At 36.7% G+C, this 24084-nt stretch overlaps 1 protein-coding gene across 1 annotated transcript in view; it reads left to right on the forward strand.

Moving 5' to 3' along the window:
• LOC128639849 (pulmonary surfactant-associated protein A) overlaps window positions 1-22949 on the forward strand; it is a 111164-nt gene extending 88215 nt beyond the window's left edge. Inside the window, exons 2-5 of the mRNA XM_053692063.1 lie at window positions 14163-14308; window positions 16072-16170; window positions 18087-18161; window positions 22493-22949. Coding sequence (XP_053548038.1) covers window positions 14167-14308; window positions 16072-16170; window positions 18087-18161; window positions 22493-22869 — 693 coding nt within the window. The 5' untranslated portion in view covers window positions 14163-14166 and the 3' untranslated portion in view covers window positions 22870-22949. The remainder of the gene's footprint in view (window positions 1-14162; window positions 14309-16071; window positions 16171-18086; window positions 18162-22492) is intronic.
• The last annotated feature ends 1135 nt before the right edge of the window (window positions 22950-24084 follow it).

Raw genomic sequence — 24084 nt, forward strand, 5'->3', positions numbered from 1 at the left:
GTGAGGCAAAACACGAGTCACCAATAGGTCAGCAAATGGACTGGAGCTGTGAAATGACCACGAAACATGTTTTTTTGTCTTATAGGTGAACAGAGGACTAAAGTAACTTTATAATATTATTACTTTAAAAAGTGTTAAGAATATCCCAATCTAAAGTGTAAATTTGTAATTATTATATTATTTATATATCTAGGTATTTCAGTTGCGTAATGCCCTTTACAGATGACTAAACTGTTTGCCTTCATCAGCGCTTTACAATATTGCATTAAAATGTACGTTTCATATTATGTCGCACTCTCTAGAAGAAGGGAGTGAATATTTGTTTCCCCGCTTTGTGCAATATTGTTACGTTAGTCATTGACTTTGAAAAAAGTTTGATACAATTGCGTTTGGTCACCTGCTTATGTGAGTACAGCTATTCTTAGCGGATTCTTTTAATCCATTGAGCAGAAACTGTGTAGTATTTACAATATTTGGTATCCACCAACCAGCACCAGCAGCTCACAGCGATGTCTGTCGGACCTGATCCGCACTGTCGGATCAGGTCCGACAGACATATGATAAATAGGCCCCTATAAGTGTTTAGTATAACCACGTTACAAATTAGCTTTGCACTAGACCTGCACAGACAAAATCATTTAACATGAAACAAGTTTTTTCCTTTTGTAGAATATTGGTTGAGAATTCACTGTCAACAAAAAAGAATTTGTTTGCTATTTCTTATGCAAACAATCTTCAGCAAAGCAAACGAGCTGCTGGGCAGCAGCGTAACCTTAAAAGGATAGTAAAGTACAAATGAAACTTTCATTATTCAGATAGAGAATGTAATTTTAAACAACTTTCTAATTTACTTTTATCATCGAATTTGCTTTATTCTTTTGTTATTCTTAGTTGAAAGCTAAACCTAGGTAGATTCATATGCTAATTTCTAAGCCCTTGAAGGCCGCCTCTTATCTAAATGAAGTTGACATTTTTTTCACAGCTAGAGGGCATTAGGTCATCTGTTTCATATTAATAATATTGTGCTCGTGCACATGGAGTTATTTAAGATTCAGCAAAAATTGCTTGACATGTAAGTGTCAAAAGATCTGAGATAAGGAGGCAGTCTGCAGAAGCTTAGATACAAGGTAATTGCAGAGGTAAAAAGTATATTAATACAGTATAACAGTGCTGGGAAATAGTAAATAAAGGGATTATCTATCTTTTTACTATCCCTTTAAATAAAGTTAACATAGTAGCTATCAATAATACTGCAAGCCAGCAGCACAGAAAAAGATACATTTCTATTTTTAAAAAAAAATTTTTTATGGATTCAGGATTGTCCAAGAACACAAATGAAGCATACATACTTATTGGCTGACACCAGAATCAATTAACTGACAAGGACATTGATGTATAGCTATTGAATGGTGTAAATTTGTTAAGCCTTTTTTACATTTAACCCCTTAATGACAGAGGACGTACCAGGTACGTCATAGAAAAAACTTCCCTTAATGACAGTTGACGTACCTGGTACGTACTCTGTTGTCTGAAGTGCTGGAAGCGATCATGATCGCTTCCAGCTGCTTACAAGGGATTGTAGTGATGCCTCAATATTGAGGCATCACTACAATCCCCCATTTCACATACTGATGCAGAAAGGGCCACTCTGTGGCCCCATCTGCATCGGCTATTTATGTGCATAACTTAGTTGGTGGGTGGGAGCTGCTTTTAATAGTTATACCCCTAGGCACTGATTCCCCAACCGATCGGATAATATCCTGCTTCTGTTACCCAGTGCGGCTGTTGCGACAACTTGTAAAAAAAACAAGATCAATGTAGATGCAGGGGCATCTCTGTTTTTTAGTAAGGGATCTGGGAGGGGGAGAGATGTAGATTATTTAGGGGGGCCAGCTACACTACAGAAAACAAATATTTTATAATAAAAAAGTAAACAAAACTATTTTGGGGAGCAAATGGGTACTGGCAGACAGCTGCCAGCACCCAAGATGGCGGCAAATAGATAGAGGGGGAGGGTTAGAAAGATGTATGGGGGGATCAGGGATATTGTGGGGTAAGGGGAGATCCATCACTGCAGACTGTATGACAAAAAAATAAAAAAATAAAAAAATATATTTTTATTTCAGTACTGGCAGACTTTCTGCCAGTACTTAAGATGGCGGTGACAATTGTGAGGTGGGGAGGGAAGAGAGCTGTTTGAGGGGGATCAGGGGGGATCAGGGGGTGGGATGTGTCAGGTGGGAGGCTGATCTCTACACTAAAGCTTAAAATTAACCCCACAAGCTACCTAATTAACCCCTTAACTGCTGGGCATATTACAAGTGTGGTGCGCAACAGTATTTAACGGCCTTATTATTACCAAAAAGCAACACCAAAGCCATATATGTCTGCTATTTCTGAACAAAGGGGATCCCAGAGAAGCATTTACAACCATTTGTGCCATAATTGCACAAGCTGTTTGTAAATAATTTCAGTGGGAAACCTAAAATTGTGAAAAATTTAAGTTATTTTTTAATTTGATCGTATTTGGCGGTTAAATGGTGGCATGAAATATACCAAAATGGGCCTAGATCAATAATTTGGGTTGTCTACTACACTACGCTAAAGCTAAAATTAAACCTAAAAGCTCCCTACAAGCTCCCTAATTAACCCCTTCACTGCTGGGCATAATACACGTGTGGTGTGCAGCGGCATTTAGCAGCCTTCTAATTACCAAAAAGCAACGCCAAATCCATATAGGTCTGCTATTTCTGAACAAAAGGGATCCCAGAGAAGTATTTACAACCATTTATGCCATAATTGCACAAGTTGTTTGTAAATAAATTCAGTGAGAAACCTAAAGTTTGTGAAAAAAATTGTGAAAAAGTCAACAATTTTTTTTATTTGATCGCATTTGGCGGTGAAATGGTGGCATGAAATATACCAAAATGGGCCTAGATAAATGCTTTGGGATGTCTTCTAAATATAAATATACACATGTCAAGGGATATTCAGGGATTCCTGAAAGATATCAGTGTCCCAATGTAACTAGCGCTAATTTTGAAAAAAAGTGGTTTGGAAATAGCAAAGTGCTGCTTGTATTTATGGCCCTATAACTTGCAAAAAAACAAAGAACGTGTAAACATTGGGTATTTCTAAACTCAGGACAAAATTTAGAAACTATTTAGCATGGGTGTTTTTTGGTGGTTGTAGATGTGTAACAGCTTTTGGGGGTAAAAGTTAGAAAAAGTGTGTGTTTTTTTAATTTTTTCCTCATATTTTATATTTTTTTTATAGTAAATTATAAGATATGATGAAAATAATGGTATCTTTAGAAAGTCAATTTAATGGCGAGAAAAACGGTATATAATATGTGTGGGTAAAGTAAATGAGTAAGAGGAAAATTACAGCTAAACACAAACACTGCAGAAATGTAAAAATAGCCATTGTCATTAAGGGTAAGAAAATTGAAAAATGGTCCGGTCATTAAGGGGTTAAAGAGACAGTCAAGTGCAAAAACAAACTTTCATGATTTAAATAGGGAATGTAAATTTTAAATACCTTTCCACTTTACTTTTATCACCAATTTTGCTTTGTACTCTTGGTATTTTTAGTTGAAAGCTAAACCTAGCAGGGTCATATGCTAATTTCTTAGACCTTGAAGACTGCCTCTAATCTGAAAGCATTTTGACCACTAGAGGGCATTAGTTCATGCACGTGAAGTTACCCAGGAGTGAGCACTGATTGGCTAAATTGCAAGTCTGTCAAAAGAACTAAAATTAAGGGGCAGTTTGCAGAGGCATAGATACAAGGTAATCACAGAGGTAAAAAGTGTATTAGTATAACAGTGTTGGTTATGCAAAAGCTGGGGAATGGGTAATAAAGGGGTTATCTATCTTTAAAAAAAAAAAAAAATTCTGGTGTTGACTGTACCTTTAAGGGTTTTTTTTAACCGCATAAATAAATCAGCTAATTTATTTTCTTATTTGTAATGAGTTTATTGTTTTTTTGTTAAAGGGACATTCGTTTATCGTTCTTAAATTAACGCAACAAGTAATGAAATGTTTTGAGCTGTGCGGTGCTAACAAGCAGTTTTCTCTCACCGCTCACTTACATACAGCGCTGGTATTATAGGTTTTTACAACCTATATAAATGACAAGAAGTGAGCGTAGAGCAAAATTTAGCTCCATATCTCACTTCAATACCAGCGCTGCTTAAGTCAGCGGTGAGCTGGTCGTACGTGCTCGTGCACGATTTCCCCATAGGAATCAAGGGGAGAGCCGGATGAAAAAAAGTCTAACACCTGCAAAAAAGCAGTGTAAAACTCAGTAACGCAGCCCCATTGATTCCTATGGGGAAATAAAATGTATGTTTACACCTAACACCCTAACATGAACCACGAGTCTAAACACCCCTAGCCTTACATTTATTAACCCCTAATCTGCCGCCCCCGACATCGCCGACACCTGCATTATATTTATTAACCCCTAATCTGCCACTCCGGACACAGCTGCCACCTACATTATACTTATGAACCCCTAATCTGCTGCCCCCAACATCGCAGACACCTACATAATATTTATTAACCCCTAATCTGCCGCCCCCAATGTCGCCACAACCTACCTACATTTATTAACCCCTAATCTGCTGCCCCCAACGTTGCTGCCACTATAATAAACATATTAACCCCTTAACCGACGCACTCCCGCCTCGCAAACATTAGTTAAATATTATTAAGCCCTAATCTGCCGTCCCTAACATCGTCGCCCCCTACCTACATTTATTAACCCCTAATCTGCCGCCCCCAACGTCGCTGCCACTATACTTAATGTATTAACCCCTAAACCTAAGTCTAACCCTAACCCTAACACCCCCCTAACTTAAATATAATTAAAATAAATCTAACTAAAAATTCCTATCATTAACTACATTATTCCTATTTAAAACTAAATACTTACCTATAAAATAAACCCTAAGCTAGCTACAATATAACTAATAGTTACATTGTATCTAGCTTAGGGTTTATTTTTATTTTAAGGGCAATGCCCATCCAAATGCCCTTTTCAGGGCAATGGGGAGCTTAGGTTTTTTTAGATAGTATTTTATTTGGGGGGTTGGTTGTGTGGGTGGTGGGTTTTACTGTTGGGGGGGTTGTTTGTATTTTTTTTTCAGGTAAAAGAGCTGATTACTTTGGGGCAATGTCCAGCAAAAGGCCCTTTTAAGGGCTATTGGTAGTTTAGTTTAGGCTAGGGATTTTTTTTATTTTGGGGGGACTTTTTTTATTTTGATAGGGCTATTAGATTAGGTGTAATTAGTTTAAATATCTTGTAATTTGTTTATTATTTTCTGTAATTTAGTGTTTGTTTTTTTGTACTTTAACTAATTTAATTTAATTTATTTAATTTTTGTTAATTTAGTTAATTTATTTAATTATAGTGTAGTGTTAGGTGTTATTGTAACTGAGGTTAGGTTTTATTTTACATGTACTTTTGTATTTATTTTAGCTAGGTAGTTATTAAATAGTTAATAACTATTTAATAACTATTCTACCTAGTTAAAATAAATACAAACTTGCCTGTAAAATAAAAATAAAACCTAAGATAGCTACAATGTAACTATTAGTTATATTGTAGCTAGCTTAGGGTTTATTTTATAGGTAAGTATTTAGTTTTAAATAGGAATAATGTAGTTAATGAAAGGAATTTTTACTTAGATTTATTTTAATTATATTTAAGTTAGGGGGTGTTAGGGTTAGACTTAGGTTTAGGGTTTAATACATTTAGTATAGTGGCGGCGACGTTGGGGGCTTCAGATTAGGGGTTAGTAAATGTAGGTAGGTGGCGATTATGTTAGGGATGGCAGATTAATGTACCCACCAATCAGCAAGCGCTATCCAGGGTTCTGAACCAAAAATGGTCCGGCTCCATAGCTTAAATTCCTGCTTTTTCAAATAAAGATAGCAAGAAAATGAAGAAAATTTTATAATATGGGGCAGATTTATTAAGATGTGGGCGGACATGATGCTGTCGGCATTTAACATTGCACAAGCATTTCTAGTAAAAAGCTTGTGCAATGCTGCCCCCTTGTATCATATCTGATCGGGATGATTGCTGTCCGCTGCCTCAGAGGTGGCAGATAAGTTAAGGGACAGCGGTCTTAAGACCACTGCTTCTTAACTTATAATTCTGGTGAGCCTAATGGCTCGCGTGGAAACTGCTGCATTCACAGCTTCTTAAATTGGCCCCAAGGAGTAAATTAGAAAGTTGCTTAAAATTGCATGCTCTATCTGAATCATGAAAGAAAAAAATGGGGTTTAGTATCCCTTTAAGTATAAAGGTTTAGTTTTTGGAACGTACATTTTTCCCTGTCTATCTCTTCTGCTGAGGACAATTAGGTACAGATATAAAACAGGCACACAAAAAAAGTGTTCAAAGGCTATGCGGAAACTCTGTTAGATAGGTAGTTTCACAATCCTATTATTCCATACAGCATTGTTTGCACGCTGCTTTTATTAACTCTTTTATATCTGTCTCTAACTGTACTCAGCAGAAAACATACATAATGCAAAAACCTAACTTCCAAATCACAGTACTCATTAGTTTATATAAACTGAGTTGAAATGAGAAATCCAAAATAAATTTTAACGTTAAATTAAAGGAAAAAAGGGGCAAAATAAATAATTTTGTAGACATGTGTGTGGGTGAAAAATTACTTTTAACTGAAAGATTTGTTTCAGAATTTTCCAATCATTGTTTCAGACGAATTTCGTTTACATGTGTGCATTCATTTTTAGATTAATCTTGGATTTTGATATGTTACCGTTATTTCTAATGGGAAGAGCAAATATAGACAACTAATATTAAAAAAAAATCTTACACTATAGGATTTCAATGTTAACAGAACATACAACTCTCTGATTGAATTTTAGTCAATGACTAGCTCACAGAAGCTTAAAAGTCACACAACTGCATGTTCCAATAGCTCTAGTCCAAAGAGATTAAAACTGTCTGAGCCTCCTCTAGTCTCCCACCTCCCTATTTTAGGTTAAGGCTTGATTGGACAAACCTGTATAGCTAAAATCCAAGATTTAGTGCATGACTGGCTGTCACTAACATCAGTCATTAGTAATACTGTGGCAGGATTGGACAGGGGAACAATGGATACATGAATGCTCAGAAATCCTGTACATCTTTACAAACAATGGACCTGATTAACAAAGCAATATGCCTCCTTTCCATTCTTACTGCACCTTTTTTAGCACCAAAGGCACAAATTACCAAATCGATTTAATCAAGCAATCATTTGTTCTTTGTCTGTTTTGTCCAGTAATGTATTCGGCTGTTCATGTATTGGATGACTTGATGAATTAGAAAAATTTGGGAGAATTTGCATTAATCCGAAGCCCGAATGTACAGTACATCTCTAGTATATTGCAAAGTTTTTTAACTACACATATTTAAACAACCTCAAACTGCTAAAAGTCCCTTTAAGAATGTGGCATTACTGTAAGGCATTAAAAAAAGGAAATAATCTCTAACTAATGCTTTAAATATGAAGAAATCATCTGAAGAGGGTAACTTATATTGGGAAAATCCAAAAGCAAATATTACGTACAATAGAGACTGTGTAACTTAATTTGATTAAACTGTTAGGAAATGTTTTCAAGTGATGATTTAACTAAACAGGAATGAAAAAACGCATTAAACCTGAAATGTCAGACCACAGTGTAAATCACTTAAATATTAGTTTTTAATTTTAAAGGACTGTGACAATTTATCAAAAGTTAAGTGGTAAATTGTAACAAAATAAAAAATGAGTGACGTCAAAATTACATATACATCATGATTCAGATAAAGCATTTTATTAAAAAAATAATGTCTAATAAATTTTTCCTCTATCAAACGTACTTCTTTCTTTTTTTTTGAAGCCTGTTTCCATGACAGTATACTGAGGTAGGCACGGGAGTGATTTGGAATAAAATACAAGTGGAGCGCCCCAATTTTAGCACTACTGTGCATTAATATTGCTAGCGCACAATAAATATTCCTAGTCCACCCCTTGTCACTTACCATTACTTTAATTCTGCCACAAAACTTTTATTTTATTAATAATTATTTTCTCTAATGAGTGTTAAGTCTAAATATAACTTTAATCTACTATTTCAATAGCATTTCCATTAGACATGTGCGATTCGGTTCGGTCCGAATCGAAATTCGGACAAATTTTGCCAAATTCGGATTGATTCGAATTTCCGAATTGCGGCAGTGCCGAATCTACCGAATAAATCTGAATCGATTCGAATTTATTCGGATGGATTCGGATGGATTTGGATGGCCATGTATTACACTAGTATTGTATAGTATACTAGTGTAATACACAGCACATCCCACTTAACAGTGCCGAAATTCCGAAAATCTGAATCGAACCGAACCGAATTTCACACGAATCCGAAAGAATCCAAATGAATCCGAGACTAATTCATTCGATTTCTTTCTAATCGATCCGAACCGAAATTCGAATCGGTCTGAATAGAATTTTTCGCGGCTGCACATGTCTAATTTCCATGTGTTTTGTTATGCCAACTCGAAAGTGATAATGGTTTAATTCAGGTCTGAAAAACACTAAATTTTACATCAGTATTTTTTAATGCGCTTGAATGCAGCACTTAACTCACAATTTGAAATGTAAATTAAATTATAGGGCACATTAAGATGATTTACTTACTAACAGATTGTGCTTTATTCTTTGTGCAAGGCCGAGCACAACATAACGCACCACTGCATGCGCTTCACTTGTAATCTAGGCCAAGACTGAAAGAAACTATACAAAAAAAATTATTTTAAATAATTTTAAAAGAATTTAAAATATTGTTGTCTTTGTTGTATCTAAAAAGGGAAATTTAAAAATATTATACACTTTTTTATGCATATGAAAGCCTATTCCTATCTACCAAATTGTTAGAGTTCTCTTAATTAGTCAGCAAGCAAACATATCTTTTACAAAAATATTTAAAGAACGTTAACAGGTCTTTGCATTTTCATTAAAAGAGAGAGAGACAACAAAAGAAGTAAGGGCACGATCACATATATTGCGCAGGTTTTGGCGCAAGCCTGGGAACCTGGGCCGTCCGTAATTTCACCTCGCACATCGGGGTATTACATATACTGCGCCGTTAGATGCTAAACTGGCGTAAGTAGGACAAACTGGCGATCTTCTGAAATGTGCGCAAATATACATTTCAGTCGTCGTAAGTAACTTACACCAGTATTTTGTCCACGGAAAGTGTCAATAAAGAGTAGTTATTAGGCTAAAACTCGTAAAAATGAACCGCGATTTCAAATATAAATGCGACACGTAATTACGCTATTCAAAATTCATATATAAACCCAGGTGTTTTAACCCCTTAATGACCGGACCATTTTTCAATTTTCTTACCCTTAATGACAATGGCTATTTTTACATTTCTGCAGTGTTTGCGTTTAGCTGTAATTTTCCTCTTACTCATTTACTGTACCCACACATATTATATACCGTTTTTCTCGCCATTAAATGGACTTTCTAAAGATAGCATTATTTTCATCATATATTCTAATTTACTATAAAAAAAATATAAAATATGAGGAAAAAATGGAAAAAAAACACTTTTTTTTAACTTTTAGCCCCAAAATCTGTTACACATCTGCAACCACCAAAAAACACCCATGCTAAATAGTTTCTAAATTTTGTCCTGAGTTTAGAAATACCCAATGTTTACATGTTATTTGTTTTTTTTGCAAGTTATAGGGCCATAAATACAAGTAGCACTTTGCTATTTCCAAACCACTTTTTTTCAAAATTAGTGCTAGTTACATTGGGACACTGATATCTTTCAGGAATCTCTGAATATCCCTTGACATGTATATATTTTTTTTTAGAAGACATCCCAAAGTATTGATCTAGGCACATTTTGGTATATTTCATGCCACCATTTCGCCGCCAAATACGTTCAAATAAAAAAAAATTACATTTTTCTCAATTTTTGGTTTCTTACTGAAATTTTTTTACAAAAAGCTTATGCAATTATGGCACAAATGGTTGTAAATGCTTCTCTGGGATCCCGTTTGTTCAGAAATAGCAGACATATATGGCTTTGGCGTTGCTTTTTGGTAATTAGAAGGCCACTAAATTCCACTGCGCATCACACGTGTATTATGGCTAGCAGTAAAGGGGTTAATTAGGTAGCTTGTAGGGAGCTTGCAGGGTTAATTTTAGCTTTAGTGTAGAGATCAGCCTCCCACCTGAAACATCAGACCCCCTGATCCCTCCCAAACAGCTCTCTTCCCTCCCCCACCCCACAATTGTTCCCCACATCTTAAGTACTGGCAGAAAGTCTGCCAGTGCTAAAATAAAAGGTATATTTGGTTTTGTTTGTGTGTTTTTATAGCATATTTACAAATGCTGCTGTATTGAATCCCCCCTTAGCCCCCAACCTCACAGATCCCCCATAAAACAGTTCTCTAACCCTCTAACTTAATGGGCACCATCTTGGGTACTGGCAGCTGTCTGCCAGTACCCAGTTTAGTAAAATAAATATGCTTTTATTATTTTTTGGCCTTTTTTGCCATTTTCTGTAGTGTAGCTTCCCCCACACACCCACCCCCACCCCCCAGAACCCTTCGATCGTTTATTAAATCCCTCCTTTTCTCCCAACTTTTAAATACATTTTTCTGTAGTGTAGCAGTTCCCACCCACTCCCGCCCGTGCACGCGCCCGCCCACCACCCACGTACACGCGCGCGCGTCCGTGCGCGCCCCCGGACACTGCCGCCTCCGATCTGGCCTACGATCCCGCCCCCCTCCACATCACAGGCCCTTAGCAGGCCGCCCACCCACATCCCTGCCTTGCTCCCACCCACCAACGACACTCCGTTGCAGAGAGGGCCACAGAGTGGCTCTCTCTGCATCGGAGGCTTGTAAAGGGGTATTGCAGGATGCCTCCATATCGAGGCATCACTGCAATACCCTCAGAGCTGCTGGAAGCGATCGCAATCGCTTCCAGCACTCTGTTAGACAACTGATGTACCAGGTACGTCTATTGTCATTAACTGCTTGTTAATGCATGACGTACCTGGTACGTCAGTTGTCATTAAGGGGTTAAGGCTGCAGGTGAGAGGTTGTGCTGTTTGTGATTGGTTTGACACACTTGCAGGGGCAGGAATAATAAATGCTTAGAAGAGGTTTAACTGTTTGAGATTTGCGGCTGATGTGTATGTGATTGCTCATGCGTTTGTTAGGCCTTCAGGGAGTTACGTTGCTTTTTTAGTCAGTGCAAGGGTTACTGCGCCTGAAATTTGTGGCGAGATAAGAATGGAGTAGATTCTCTGAATTCTGAGCGCATAAGTTCTTACGCTGTATATTGGATACCAAATTGCGCGGCTGTTATATGTTAGTCAATGGGTAAAAAAAATACGTCCGAAGGGTGAAATATACGCGTGTAACTTGTATGCTACGCCGTATATGTAATACCAAAATCGCGTAAAATCTGGCGGCGGAGGATTTTGCGGGCGATGCTGAATATGTAATGGAGGCCTAAGTGTTTTTAAGTTTTTGATCTCTTTAAATTTCAAATTCTGACCCTTTACTCAAGGGCAGACCGGGGCGTTCATATTCGCCTATGTCCGCCCGCTCAATTCGCTACCCGAATTTAACATTGTACATAAGTGCTATTTTTTAGAAGTGAATTTAAAAGTGTCTTTTTGTGTTTCTGAATCGAATAAAAAAATAATAGTTTAATATGCATGTAACACAATTTTATATGCTGAGAACTTGAAGCTTATGTTATTTTTTTTTTAAAATTTTCCAACACTGTTTTTATATATGCTAAAATGGGATTTTTATATTGTAGCTTTACTAGTTTACTTTGAAATACTGTGGGACAAATGCTTGCAAAACGATCCGCAGTATTGTCAATTAGGGTTTCTTTAAGCTTTCTCATAATCAAGTATTGGCAAACACAATTCATCAAAGCCCATTCAAGTGACTAAATTGCCACTTTCTTGCACAAATCCATTAACAAACGGACACATTTAGCATAATGCACATAACAGGCCCACTTAGGTACCTAAGTAACTATGGGAAAATATGTTAAAATTAGACAGCATCAAATTTCAAATTGTTGAGGATTAGGCATTTTCAACCCTTTAAAAAGCAGCTTTTGGTCCCTCTGTCCCACATTATCCACTGAAGACCATAACCGTGAGTATTAAAGTCTCTGCCAGTTCTTCCAACTCAGATTCCTTCTCTGTAGATTTGTGTTGCTACTACTGAGATATAGAGTGGGAATATTTCAATGGGAGAAAACAACTTACCTATTATACATTTGATTTGTAGATATTTTAAGGGTGCTCACTTCTGTCTATGAGCAAGTTACTTTTTTTTGTCTGTTTGTTTATTTGATGTATCAGTAAAATAACTGGTTTCTTGTGACTCAGCCAGGTTAATGGAGATAAGTTATATAACAAACATTTTTTCCATGGAAAGAGCTAAATAGTTTGACGTCAATCAGTAAAATACCATCTTTCTCTGAGATCAAGGTTACTACAACATATTCTTATTGATCTTCACAATAAATAATAAGATTGTTATTGTGTTATAACATAAATGTGTTTTTTTTTCAGTCTTTTATCAACAGCACTCTTTTACTACTTAAAGGGACAGTAAATATTTAAAGGGACAGTCTACTCCAGAGTTTTTATTGTTTAAAAAGATAGAGAAACCCTTTATTACCTATTCCCCAGTTTTGCATAACTAACACAGTTATATTAATATGTTTTACCTTTATGATTACCTTGTATCTAAGCCTCTGCAGAATGCCCCCTTATTTCAGTTCTTTTGACAGACTTGCTTTTTAAACAATCAGTGCTTACTCCTGGGTAAGTCCACGGGCGCGAGCACACTGTTACCTTTATGGTACACATGAACTAACGCCCTCTAGTTGTGAACAAATATCAAAATGCATTCATATAAGAGGCGGCCATCAAGGGCTAAGAAATTAGCATATGAGCCTCCTATGTTTAGCATTCAACTAAGAATACCAAGAGAACAAAGAAAAAGTAATGATAAAAGTACATTGGAAAGTTGTTTAAAATTACCGGCCCTATCTGAATCATGAAAGTTTACTTTTTACTTGACTGTCCCTTTAATTATAAATAGTAAAACAACTCTTTCTCTATTTATTAAGTCTGAGAATTGGGTGATTTTCCTAACTTGCAGTCTGTTATCTTAATATTTCTGTTGGATATTTTGTTAATACAATGACAGTGGCTAAGATAAAGAGTTATGATTGATAATAATATAATATATATATTTTTTTTAAATTATACAACCAAGCAAAATCTTTAAGCTATAATTTTGATGTTCATGTTCCATTAATTTATTTATATTACTTTGTTTTTTGTTTTTTACTTTACAGATTATAATGCTAACCTCATTCTCTTAGTGTTCTGAGACCCCAATATATGACTGCAAAGGATTTGAGAATATAACCTATGTATATATAGATATCTTTTATTCTATAGAATGCTTTGTGCATCTCAGCATCCAGAAATGATTTGCATCCCTTATATCAGTGTTTGTCTTCGGGTGCAATAAAAGCTACATTTAAAAAAATCATTCTGTCTTTATCCAATACTGGGCATTTATATATATATATATTATATTTCCTATATTCAGCTTCACAGATAATCTCATTTGTTTGGGGTTAAAGGAACATGAAGCAAACATTTTTTTCTTCTTCGTGATTTAGGTAGAACAGAAAATTTTAAACAACTTTCTAATTTACTTCTATTATCAAATTTGCTTCATTCTCTTGGTATCTTTTGTTGAAAAGCAGGAATGCAAGCTCAGGAGCGTGCACGTGTCTGGAGCACTATAAAATTGCCTTTTTGCAAAACTGATATCTGTTTGCAAGAGCACTAGAGGGCAGCACTATTTCCTGTCATGTAGTGCTCCAGACACCTATCTACATAGCTCTTCAACAAAGAATATAATAGGAACAAATCGAATTTGATAATAAAATTAAATTGGAAACTTTTTTTGTAAAATTGTCTGCTCTGTCTGAATCACAAAAGAACATTTTGGGGCTGGATATCCCTTAAGCTCATTTGGTAAATCTTAGGAAATGTATTTTCTTGCTTTTCTTCTAGGAACATGAACCAGCAGCAGTGGCTTCTTCTGTTGGTGACAATGTGCCTTGTGACTTGTCACGCGCAACAACTTTTTTCAGGAAAGATTGGTCTGCCAGGAAAAGATGACCTAAAAATACCGACAGTTACAGGATTGCCAGGTTCAGGTACTTAACCAATTTTGTTGGAAGAGGTTGTTAAACATCCCAGACTGGCATAGTTGTCCAATTTACAGCATTGCTATTGTATTAAATGGATATGAAAACTCATTATACAGGGGGAAATCTATCAAGCTGTCAACTATGCTGCATTCGCCAGCACCAATACGCTCGCCTAACATCGCGTATCTCAATACGATCTCCTTATTTATGAAAAAAGCCGGCAAAAAGACGCGCACCAAGTACGGGGCGATGAGCATCGGACTGTTGTTAAGTAACAGTCATCGATCTCACGTCTATTCGGCTTTTTCCAAACTTTATTCATACCCTGTCACTAAACGCTGCCACTATACTAAATAAAGTTATTAACCCCTATCCCGCTGCTCCCCGACCCCGCCGCAACCTAAATAAACGTATTAACCCCTAAACCTCTGGCCTCCCACATCACCACCACTAACTAAACCTATTAACCCCTAAACAATCAGCCCCCCACATCGCCATAAACTAAATTAAGCTATTAACCCCTAAACCTAACAACCCGCTAACTTTAAATTAAAATTACAACATCCCTATCTTCAAATAAATTTAAACTTACCTGTAGAATTAAAATAAACTATTATAAACTACTAATTAACCTACCCTAACTATTATCCTACAATTAAATTAAACTACCAATTAAATTAAATAAATTACATATTAAAAAACCTAACCCTACTCAAATTATTTAAATATACTATTAAACCTTATTAAAAGTCCTAAATTACCACACAAAAGAAAACTAAGTTACAAAAAAAACAAAACACTAAATTACGGAAAAAACACATTATCAAAAATAAAAATAATTACACCTAATCTAATAGCCCTATCAAAATAAAAAAGCCCCCCTAAAATAAAAAAAAACCCTGCCAATGGCCCTTAAAAGGGCCTTTTGTGGGGCATTGCCCCAAAGATATCAGCTCTTTTACCTGCAAAACAAAATACAAACACCCCCCAACAGTTAAACCTACCACCCACCCAACCAACCCCCCCAAATAAAAACCTATCTAAAAAAACCTAAACTCCCCATTGCCCTGAAAATTACCTTTGTATGGGCATTGCACTTAAAAGGGCATTTAGCTCTTTTACATGCCCAGACCCTAATCTAAAAATAAAACCCACACAAAAAAACATTAAAAAACCTAACACTAACCCCTGATGATCCACTTACATTTCTTGAAGTCCTGCTTGAAGGATCCATTCAGTCGAAGAAGTCCTCATCCAGGTGGCAAGAAGTCTTTATCTGGGCGGCCTCTTCCATCTTCATCCAGCCAGAGAAGTCCTCATCCAGACGGCAAGAAGTCTTCATCCAGACGGTATCTTCTATCTTCATCCATCCGGCGCGGAGCGGGGCCATCCTGAAGACATCCGGCGTGGAGCATCCTCTTCCTACAGGCGCCGCTGTAAACTGGAACTTCAATGCAAGTGACGTCATCCAAGATGACGTCCCTTGCATTCCTATTGGCTGAAAGATTTCAATCAGCCAATAGGATTGAGCTCTCATCCTATTGGCTGTTCCAATCAGCCAATAGAATGAGAGCTCAAATACTATTGGCTGATTGGAACAGCCAATAAAATGAGAAGATTTTTGGGTTTCACATCCCTTTATTGATAAGCTTTCCAGATATGCATGGTGCTATTATGTTTAGTATAACTGTGTGTAATACCTGTACAGCATCTTTTCTCTACCTGTTTATTCATAATATAACTAGACTTTTTTAATACTGTTTTTAAAGGGCTACCAGTTGTAATAAAGGGCACTCTTGGAAAAGATGGAATTATGGGAAGTAATTGTCTTCCAGGTGTACAAGCATTAGAAGAGAAAAGTCTAACTGGTAAGAAACAAAAATAAACACACACACTCACACACACATACATACAAATACATACATACACATACATATAAATACATACATACATACACACATACATAGACATATACACATACATACATACACATAAAGACATACATACATTCATACACATACATATACATACATACATACATACATACACATAAACACATACATACATACACATACATTGATTCATACACATACATACATATATATATACACATAGACACATACACATAAACACAATCATACATTCATACACATACATACATATACATACACATAGACACATACACATACATACACACCTACATACACAAACACATACATTCATACACACGCACATACTTTCTAACACATATGAACTTACACATACACATACATACATACATACATACATACACATACATATAAACACATACATACATTCATACACATAAACACAATCATACATTCATACACATACATACATATATACACATGCATACACATACACATAAATACACGCATACACATACATACACAAACACATACATTAATACACACGCACATACTCTCTAACACATATGTACTACTTACACATACGCAGACACACACTCACACATGGACATTATAAAAGTAAACTCCCTGACCCTCTTTAAGGAAACTGCATAACATAATTAATGACATCACTGATTATATCAGACATGACTTCACTAATGACATCATCTGTTAAATCAACTGACCATAACCTAGTCACCACCCCAGGAGCAGCCTACTGTCACCTATGCACAGAGAACTCATCTGCAGTATATCTTGTCATGTCGGAAAAAAGACAATCCCCCTCTGGACAAGAGCTATGACAACCCCAGGTATACACGTACATAAGCCTCATCAATAAAGTGTAGCCATAACACTCTAAGCATATTTGTCCTGTTATCACCCTACGGAAGACCCCAAGAGCTAAAAGAGGCTGCTCACAGCTGGTGATTTAGCAAAGCACAAGCTACTGAACCAGTTTCTGCTCTGGTTGAACATTCCTCTTACTTTATATATGTGTTTTATCACCCTGGGAAATGCTTATTATTTCAGGGCGGTACCATTCATTTTTTAGATTGAATCAGACCGGTATACTTCAGCAAAGTTTTCTGTAAAAAACACAATTGGGCTAAAGAGGAGGTTTCCAGGTACTACTAAGCTATTATTCCTGGTTAAGTGCTCCTTTTGCAGTATATCAACTGACTATAAAACAAAGTATATTTTGAAAAATATAATTACATGCAAAAAAATAATAATATACTTTTTAAGACAAAATCTTCTGTCAACTCTTTTACCAATTAACTTATAATGTCTCCTTTTGTCTATAGGCATGGGTGAAGGTTTCAGTGTAAGTTTTTGGGAATCACAATTGAAATATAATATTTCAATGTTAAATTCATTATTTTAATTTTAATATATCTTCAATTGAAAAAATGTAAAACCAGATTGAATGTCAAGGGGAATATTTGTTTTGCTATTCAAATATCAATTCTGACAGTCAGCCATCAGTGTCTTACAAGAGAACACATAGGAACACATTTTGGGGCTTATATATCATTGTCCAGACAGGCAAGGTTCCCAACCAGAGAACCTGTCCACATTGATTGTGGGGAGTGGACAACATTGGCGAAACAAAATTACCATTCCACAAGAAAATACTAGTTCAGTGACCCCTTCAGTGAGCCGGCCGTCACCCTGGTTGGATCAGTCGAAGGTGGTTTCCAACACCACTCTGAGGAGGCGCATAGGTTAAAGTAAAATAGTCTGAGTTTATACTTTTCCTTGATTCACTACCATAAATAGTAACGTTTTTACATGTTAAATTTTGAATATAATGATCCTGTAACTACCTCATGTAATTTTTCAAATTTTTTAAGGGCTGGCAACATTGGTTCTGAAATTGCAACTTCAGCAATTGGAACTCAGAAATCAAATCAGCAGATTGGAAAGAGGTAAGACACATAGCATTTAGTGCACACTACATGCAAAACTGCTATATATTTTGAAATAAGTTTAAATGACACAAAAATGCAGATGATTTGACATAATTGGCTGATTTCTATTCATATAAAAAATATATTCTTAATGCACCTTATCGCGGGCGTAGCAATTTTACATCTTATTTATATTAACAAATATGCAAAGAATTATAATCATGTCACTGCGAAAATATAAAATAAATTGTCTTAATTCACTTTAGTGTATTTGTGCTAACCACACCATCTGGAAGACTATTCTTGTTTATTAAAAAGTTTTCCATTAGTTTTTGTCACTACAGAAGTCACACCGGTCTGTAGTTACCTTACCAGAGGATCCCTTACTCCTTTATTTTGAATACTACTTCTGTAGCAGTTTTCTGGGGATCTGAAACAACTACTGTCAGCAATAACTGGTAGAACACTCCAACTCTAAGCCCCCAGCATACTGTTTAGTTTATTGCAATGCTTTGCTTAACCCTTTAAGGACACAGCTTTCAGTTTGCTCAATTGTTTTATGACGGAAAAATTCTGTCATATGTCCTTAAGAGGTTAATATTTTAAGCACTACAATTGACTCCCCTACCTTCACCATAAGCTACGCCTGTTACACCATTAAAATATGTTTTAATACCTACACCACAAGTTACTCCCTACCTTCATCCAAGCATTTCCCTACCTTCACCACAAGCACCTCCTTGTGCTCACCACAGTTATTTCCCTACCATCAAACAAGTACTCCCCAATGTTCACCACAAGTTACTCTCCTACCTTCAAACAAGAACTTCTCTCCCTTCACCACAAGCTACTTCCCCATTTTCACCACAAGCTACTCTTCTACCCTTACCACAACCTACTTGTTTACCTTCATCATAAGCTACCCCTATACTTTTACCACAACCTTCTTGTTTAACTTTATCACAAACTACCCCTCTACCTTTACCACAACCTACTTGTTTACCTTCATCACAAGCTACCCCTCTACCTTTACCACAACCTACTTGTTTACCCTCATTACAAGTTACCCCTCTACCTTTACCACAACCTACTTGTTTACCTTTATCACAAGCTACCCCTCTACCTTTACCACAACCTACTTGTTTACCTTTATCACAAGCTACCCCTCTACCTTTACCACAACCTACTTGTTTACCCTCATCACAAGTTACCCCTCTACCTTTACCACAACCTACTTGTTTACCTTCATCACAAGCTACTCCTCTACCTTTACCACAACCTACTTGTTTACCTTCATCACAAGCTACCCCTCTACCTTTACCACAACCTACTTTTTTACCCTCATCACAAGTTACCCCTCTACCTTTACCACAACCTACTTGTTTACCTTCATCACAAGCTACTCCTCTACCTTTACCACAACCTACATGTTTACCTTCATCACAAGCTACCCCTCTACCTTTACCACAACCTACTTGTTAACTTTCATCACAAGCTACTCCTCTACCTTTACCACAACCTACTTGTTTACCTTCATCACAAGCTACCCCTTTACCTTTATCACAACCTACTTATTTACCTTTATCACAAGCTACACCTCTACCTTTCCCACAACCTACTTATTTACCTTCATCACAAGCTACCCCTAACCTACTTGTTTACCTTAATCACAAGCTACCCCTCTACCTTTACCACAACCTTCTTGTTTACCTTCATCACAAGCTACCCCTCTACCTTTACCACAACCTACTTATTTACCTTTATCACACGCTACTCCTCTACCTTTACCACAACCTACTTATTTACCTTCATCACAAGCTACTCCTCTACCTTTACCACAACCTACTTTTTTACCTTTATCACAGGTGCTTCCTCTACCTTTACCACAACCTACTTGTTTACCTTCATCACAGGCGCTTCCTCTACCTTTACTACAACCTACGTATTTACCTTCATCACAAGCTACCCCTCTACCTTTACACAACCTACTTATTTAACTTTATCACAAGCTACCCCTCTAATTTTACCACAACCTACTTGCTTACCTTCATCACAAGCTACTCCTCTACCTTTACCACAACCTACTTATTTACCTTTATCACAAGCTACCCCTCTACCTTTACCACAACCTACTTATTTACCTTCATCACAAGCTACCCCTCTACCTTTACCACAACCTACTTATTTACCTTTATCACAAGCTACTCCTCTATCTTTACCACAACCTACTTATTTACCTTCATCACAAGTTACTCCTCTACCTTTACCACAACCTACTTATTTACCTTTATCACAGGCGCTTCCTCTACCTTTACCACAACCTACTTGTTTACCTTCATCACAGGCGCTTCCTCTACCTTTACTACAACCTACTTGTTTACCTTCATCACAAGCTACCCCTCTACCTTTACCACAACCTACTTATTTACCTTTATCACAAGCTACTCCTCTAACTTTACCACAACCTACTTGTTTACTTTCATCACAAGCTACCCCTCTACCTTTACCACAACCTACTTATTTACCTTTATCACAGGCGCTTCCTCTACCTTTACTACAACCTACTTATTTACCCTCATCACAAGCTACCCCTCTACCTTTACCACAGCCTACTTATTTACCTTTATCACAAGCTACTCCTCTACCTTTACCACAACCTACTTGTTTACTTTCATCACAAGCTACCCCTCTACCTTTACCACAACCTACTTGTTTACCTTCATCACAAGCTACCCCTCTACCTTTACCACAACCTACTTATTTACCTTCATCACAGGTGCTTCCTCTACCTTTACCACAAGCTACTTATTTACCTTCATCACAGGTGCTTCCTCTACCTTTACCACAAGCTACTTATTTACCTTCATCACAGGCGCTTCCTCTACCTTTACCACAACCTACTTATTTACCTCCATCACAAGCTACCCCTCTACCTTTACCACAACCTACTTGTTTACCTTCATCATAAGCTACTCCTCTACCTTTACCACAACCTACTTGTTTACCTTCATCACAAGCTACCCCTCTACCTTTACCACAACCTACTTGTTTACCTTCATCACAAGCTACCCCTCTACCTTTACCACAACCTACTTATTTACCTTCATCACAAGCTACCCCTCTACCTTTACCACAACCTTCTTGTTTACCTTTATCACAAGCTACCCCTCTACTTTTACCACAACCTACTTATTTACCTTCATCACAAGCTACCCCTCTACATTTACCACAACCTACTTGTTTACCTTCATCACAAGCTACCCCTCTACCTTTACCACAACCTATTTATTTACCTTCATCACAGGCGCTTCCTCTACCTTTACCACAAGCTAATTATTTACCTTCATCACAAGCTACTCCTCTACTTTTACCACAAGCTACTTGTTTACCTTCATCAAAAGCTACTCCTCTACCTTCACCATAAGCTAACCCTCTACCTTTACCACAAACTACGTGTTTATCTTCATTATAAGCTACTCATCTACCTTCACCATAAGCTACCCCTACATTCACCAAATAATACTTCCCTGCCTTAATCACAAGCAGCTCCTCTACTTTTAATACTTTCTCTATAATTGGCTGTCTTACATTGAGCACAAGCTGTTCCCCTACCTTCAGTGCAAGCTACTTCTCTAACTCTACCACAAGCCACTTCTCTAACTTTACCACAAGCCACTCCTCTACCTTCACCACAACTTATTCCCCTACCTTCACCACAAGCCACATCTCTACCTTCATCACAACTTATTCCCCTACCTTCACCACAAGCCACTTCTCTACCTTCATCACAGCTTATTCCCCTACCTTCACCACAAGCCACTTCTCTACCTTCACCGCAACTTGTTCCCCTACCTTCACCACAAGCCACTTCTCTACCTTCATCACAACTTATTCCCCTACCTTCACCACAAGCCACTTCTCTACCTTCATCACAAGCTAATCCTCTACCTTCATGATAACCTGTTCCTCTACCTTCACAAAAACTACTTCCCTATCTTCACTAAAAGCTATTCCACTACCTAGTGTCTCCAACGACCATTTAGATCTGCAAGTTCAGAACTCTCTAATCCCAGTCTGCCTTTCCTGGTTTTGTCCTTATTTATTGTACATCCCATATAGCATTGTGGGTCCTTGTTGCACTTTAAAAATAAAGATTGCAAATAGAAAACTATTTCTGTAATATATATATTTTAAACTGTAACATGGGCAGTTACTGAAATTTTCTTTAGAAAACCCAATCAGGGCACACAATCTCAAGAAGGTTTACCACGCTGTGCCAGCAGAGGAATAGCTGATACAAAATCTCTCCATATAGTTTTAATTTTAACTATGATTTCAATATGTTTCAGCTCTCCTTCTGAAAGAAATTATTCAAAAAGTAGGGGGAAAGATACTGGCCACCAATGGAAAAGAAGTTGATTTTACCACTGCCAAAACCACCTGTGAATCAGTTGGAGGACGAATTGCCACTCCGGTTAATGACAAAGAAAACAACGCCATCCTAACGTTTGTGAAGGAGTTAAACAGATACGCATTTCTGGGCGTTAAAGAGGGTTTGTTGACTGGCAAATTCAATTACTTAGATGGAACACCTGTAAAGTACACTAACTGGTCAAAAAATGAACCCAATGGTAAAGGGCAAGAACCGTGCGTAGAAATGTACACTGATGGCAAATGGAATGACAAAGGCTGCAACCAAAACCGTCTCACTATTTGTGAATTGTAAATCTTTATTGACAGATTGTTGATACTTATCTGATACACTGTAGCTGCTACTTAGTTCTAAAAATGGTTTAAAGGAATAGTCTATTCAAAATTAAAGTTTCATGATTCAGATAGACCATGCAATTTTAAGCAACTATTTTACTCCTATAATCAATTTTTCTTTGTTCTCTTGGTATCTTTATTGGAATGTAAGCTTAGAGGCCGGCCCATTTTATGTTCAGCACCTGGGTAGTGCTTGCTGATTGGTGGCTACATTTAGACACCAATCAGAAAGCGCTACCCAGGTGCTGAACCTATGCTTACATTCTTGCTTTTTCAAATAGATAAGATACCAGGAGAACGAAGGAAATTTGATTATTGGATTAAATTAGAAAATTGCTTAAAATTACATGCTCTATCTGAATCATGAAAGTTTAATTTTGACTTGACTATTCCTTTAATATAATATCAGAATCTCCAGTTTATTTTTTCTTTCCCTTTATAACTTTATTGAAAATGACCTTCTGATATAAAAGAATGATACACCCTAAATTGATTTGTGAAGCTAATAAATGTTTAATAAATGTTGCTAGAATCAATGTTACATTTGTGTTGTATACAAAATAAAGTAAAGAGCATTTCATGGTTGTCTTTGTCAGTTTATTCTGTTCATTTCCCTCACTTACTTTATACAAGCATTAAATACATTTTTAATGAACTATGCACAAAAATATTAAATATAATATTATCCAATCTAGGGCTCTACATTTTAAATGGTTTGCTATTTAGTGCTACCGCACGAGTGTAAACTTCTCTAGACAGAGGCTTTTTTGCACACGTCGGGTAGGAGTTGAAAGTAAAAGTTTGCTCTCAAGCGAAACCCGACTTGTGCTAACTAAATATCACAACTGCATTGACTTCTTCTCCCCATAAAAGTCAATGGACAGCGCAGAAGAAAAAAACATGTGCACGCTAACCCTAGAGCAGTTACGAATTATTCACATTCCAATGTTCTTCACTTACAGAAAAAGTATTTTTATTGTAAATACATTTTTCTATGTATATCTATTTATACCTATACCTGTGTATCCATTCCTACAGGTATATAGGTATAGATATCTATTTTACATTAAAATTACCGCATATAGAAATATGTATTTAATAATAAAAAGTTATTTTCTATAAATGTAAAATATGCGTAACGCGAATCATGGTTCGCGATTTAGGCCTAATTTGG

Source organism: Bombina bombina, chromosome 9 (assembly GCF_027579735.1).
Source record: "Bombina bombina isolate aBomBom1 chromosome 9, aBomBom1.pri, whole genome shotgun sequence".
Lineage (NCBI taxonomy): Eukaryota > Metazoa > Chordata > Amphibia > Anura > Bombinatoridae > Bombina > Bombina bombina.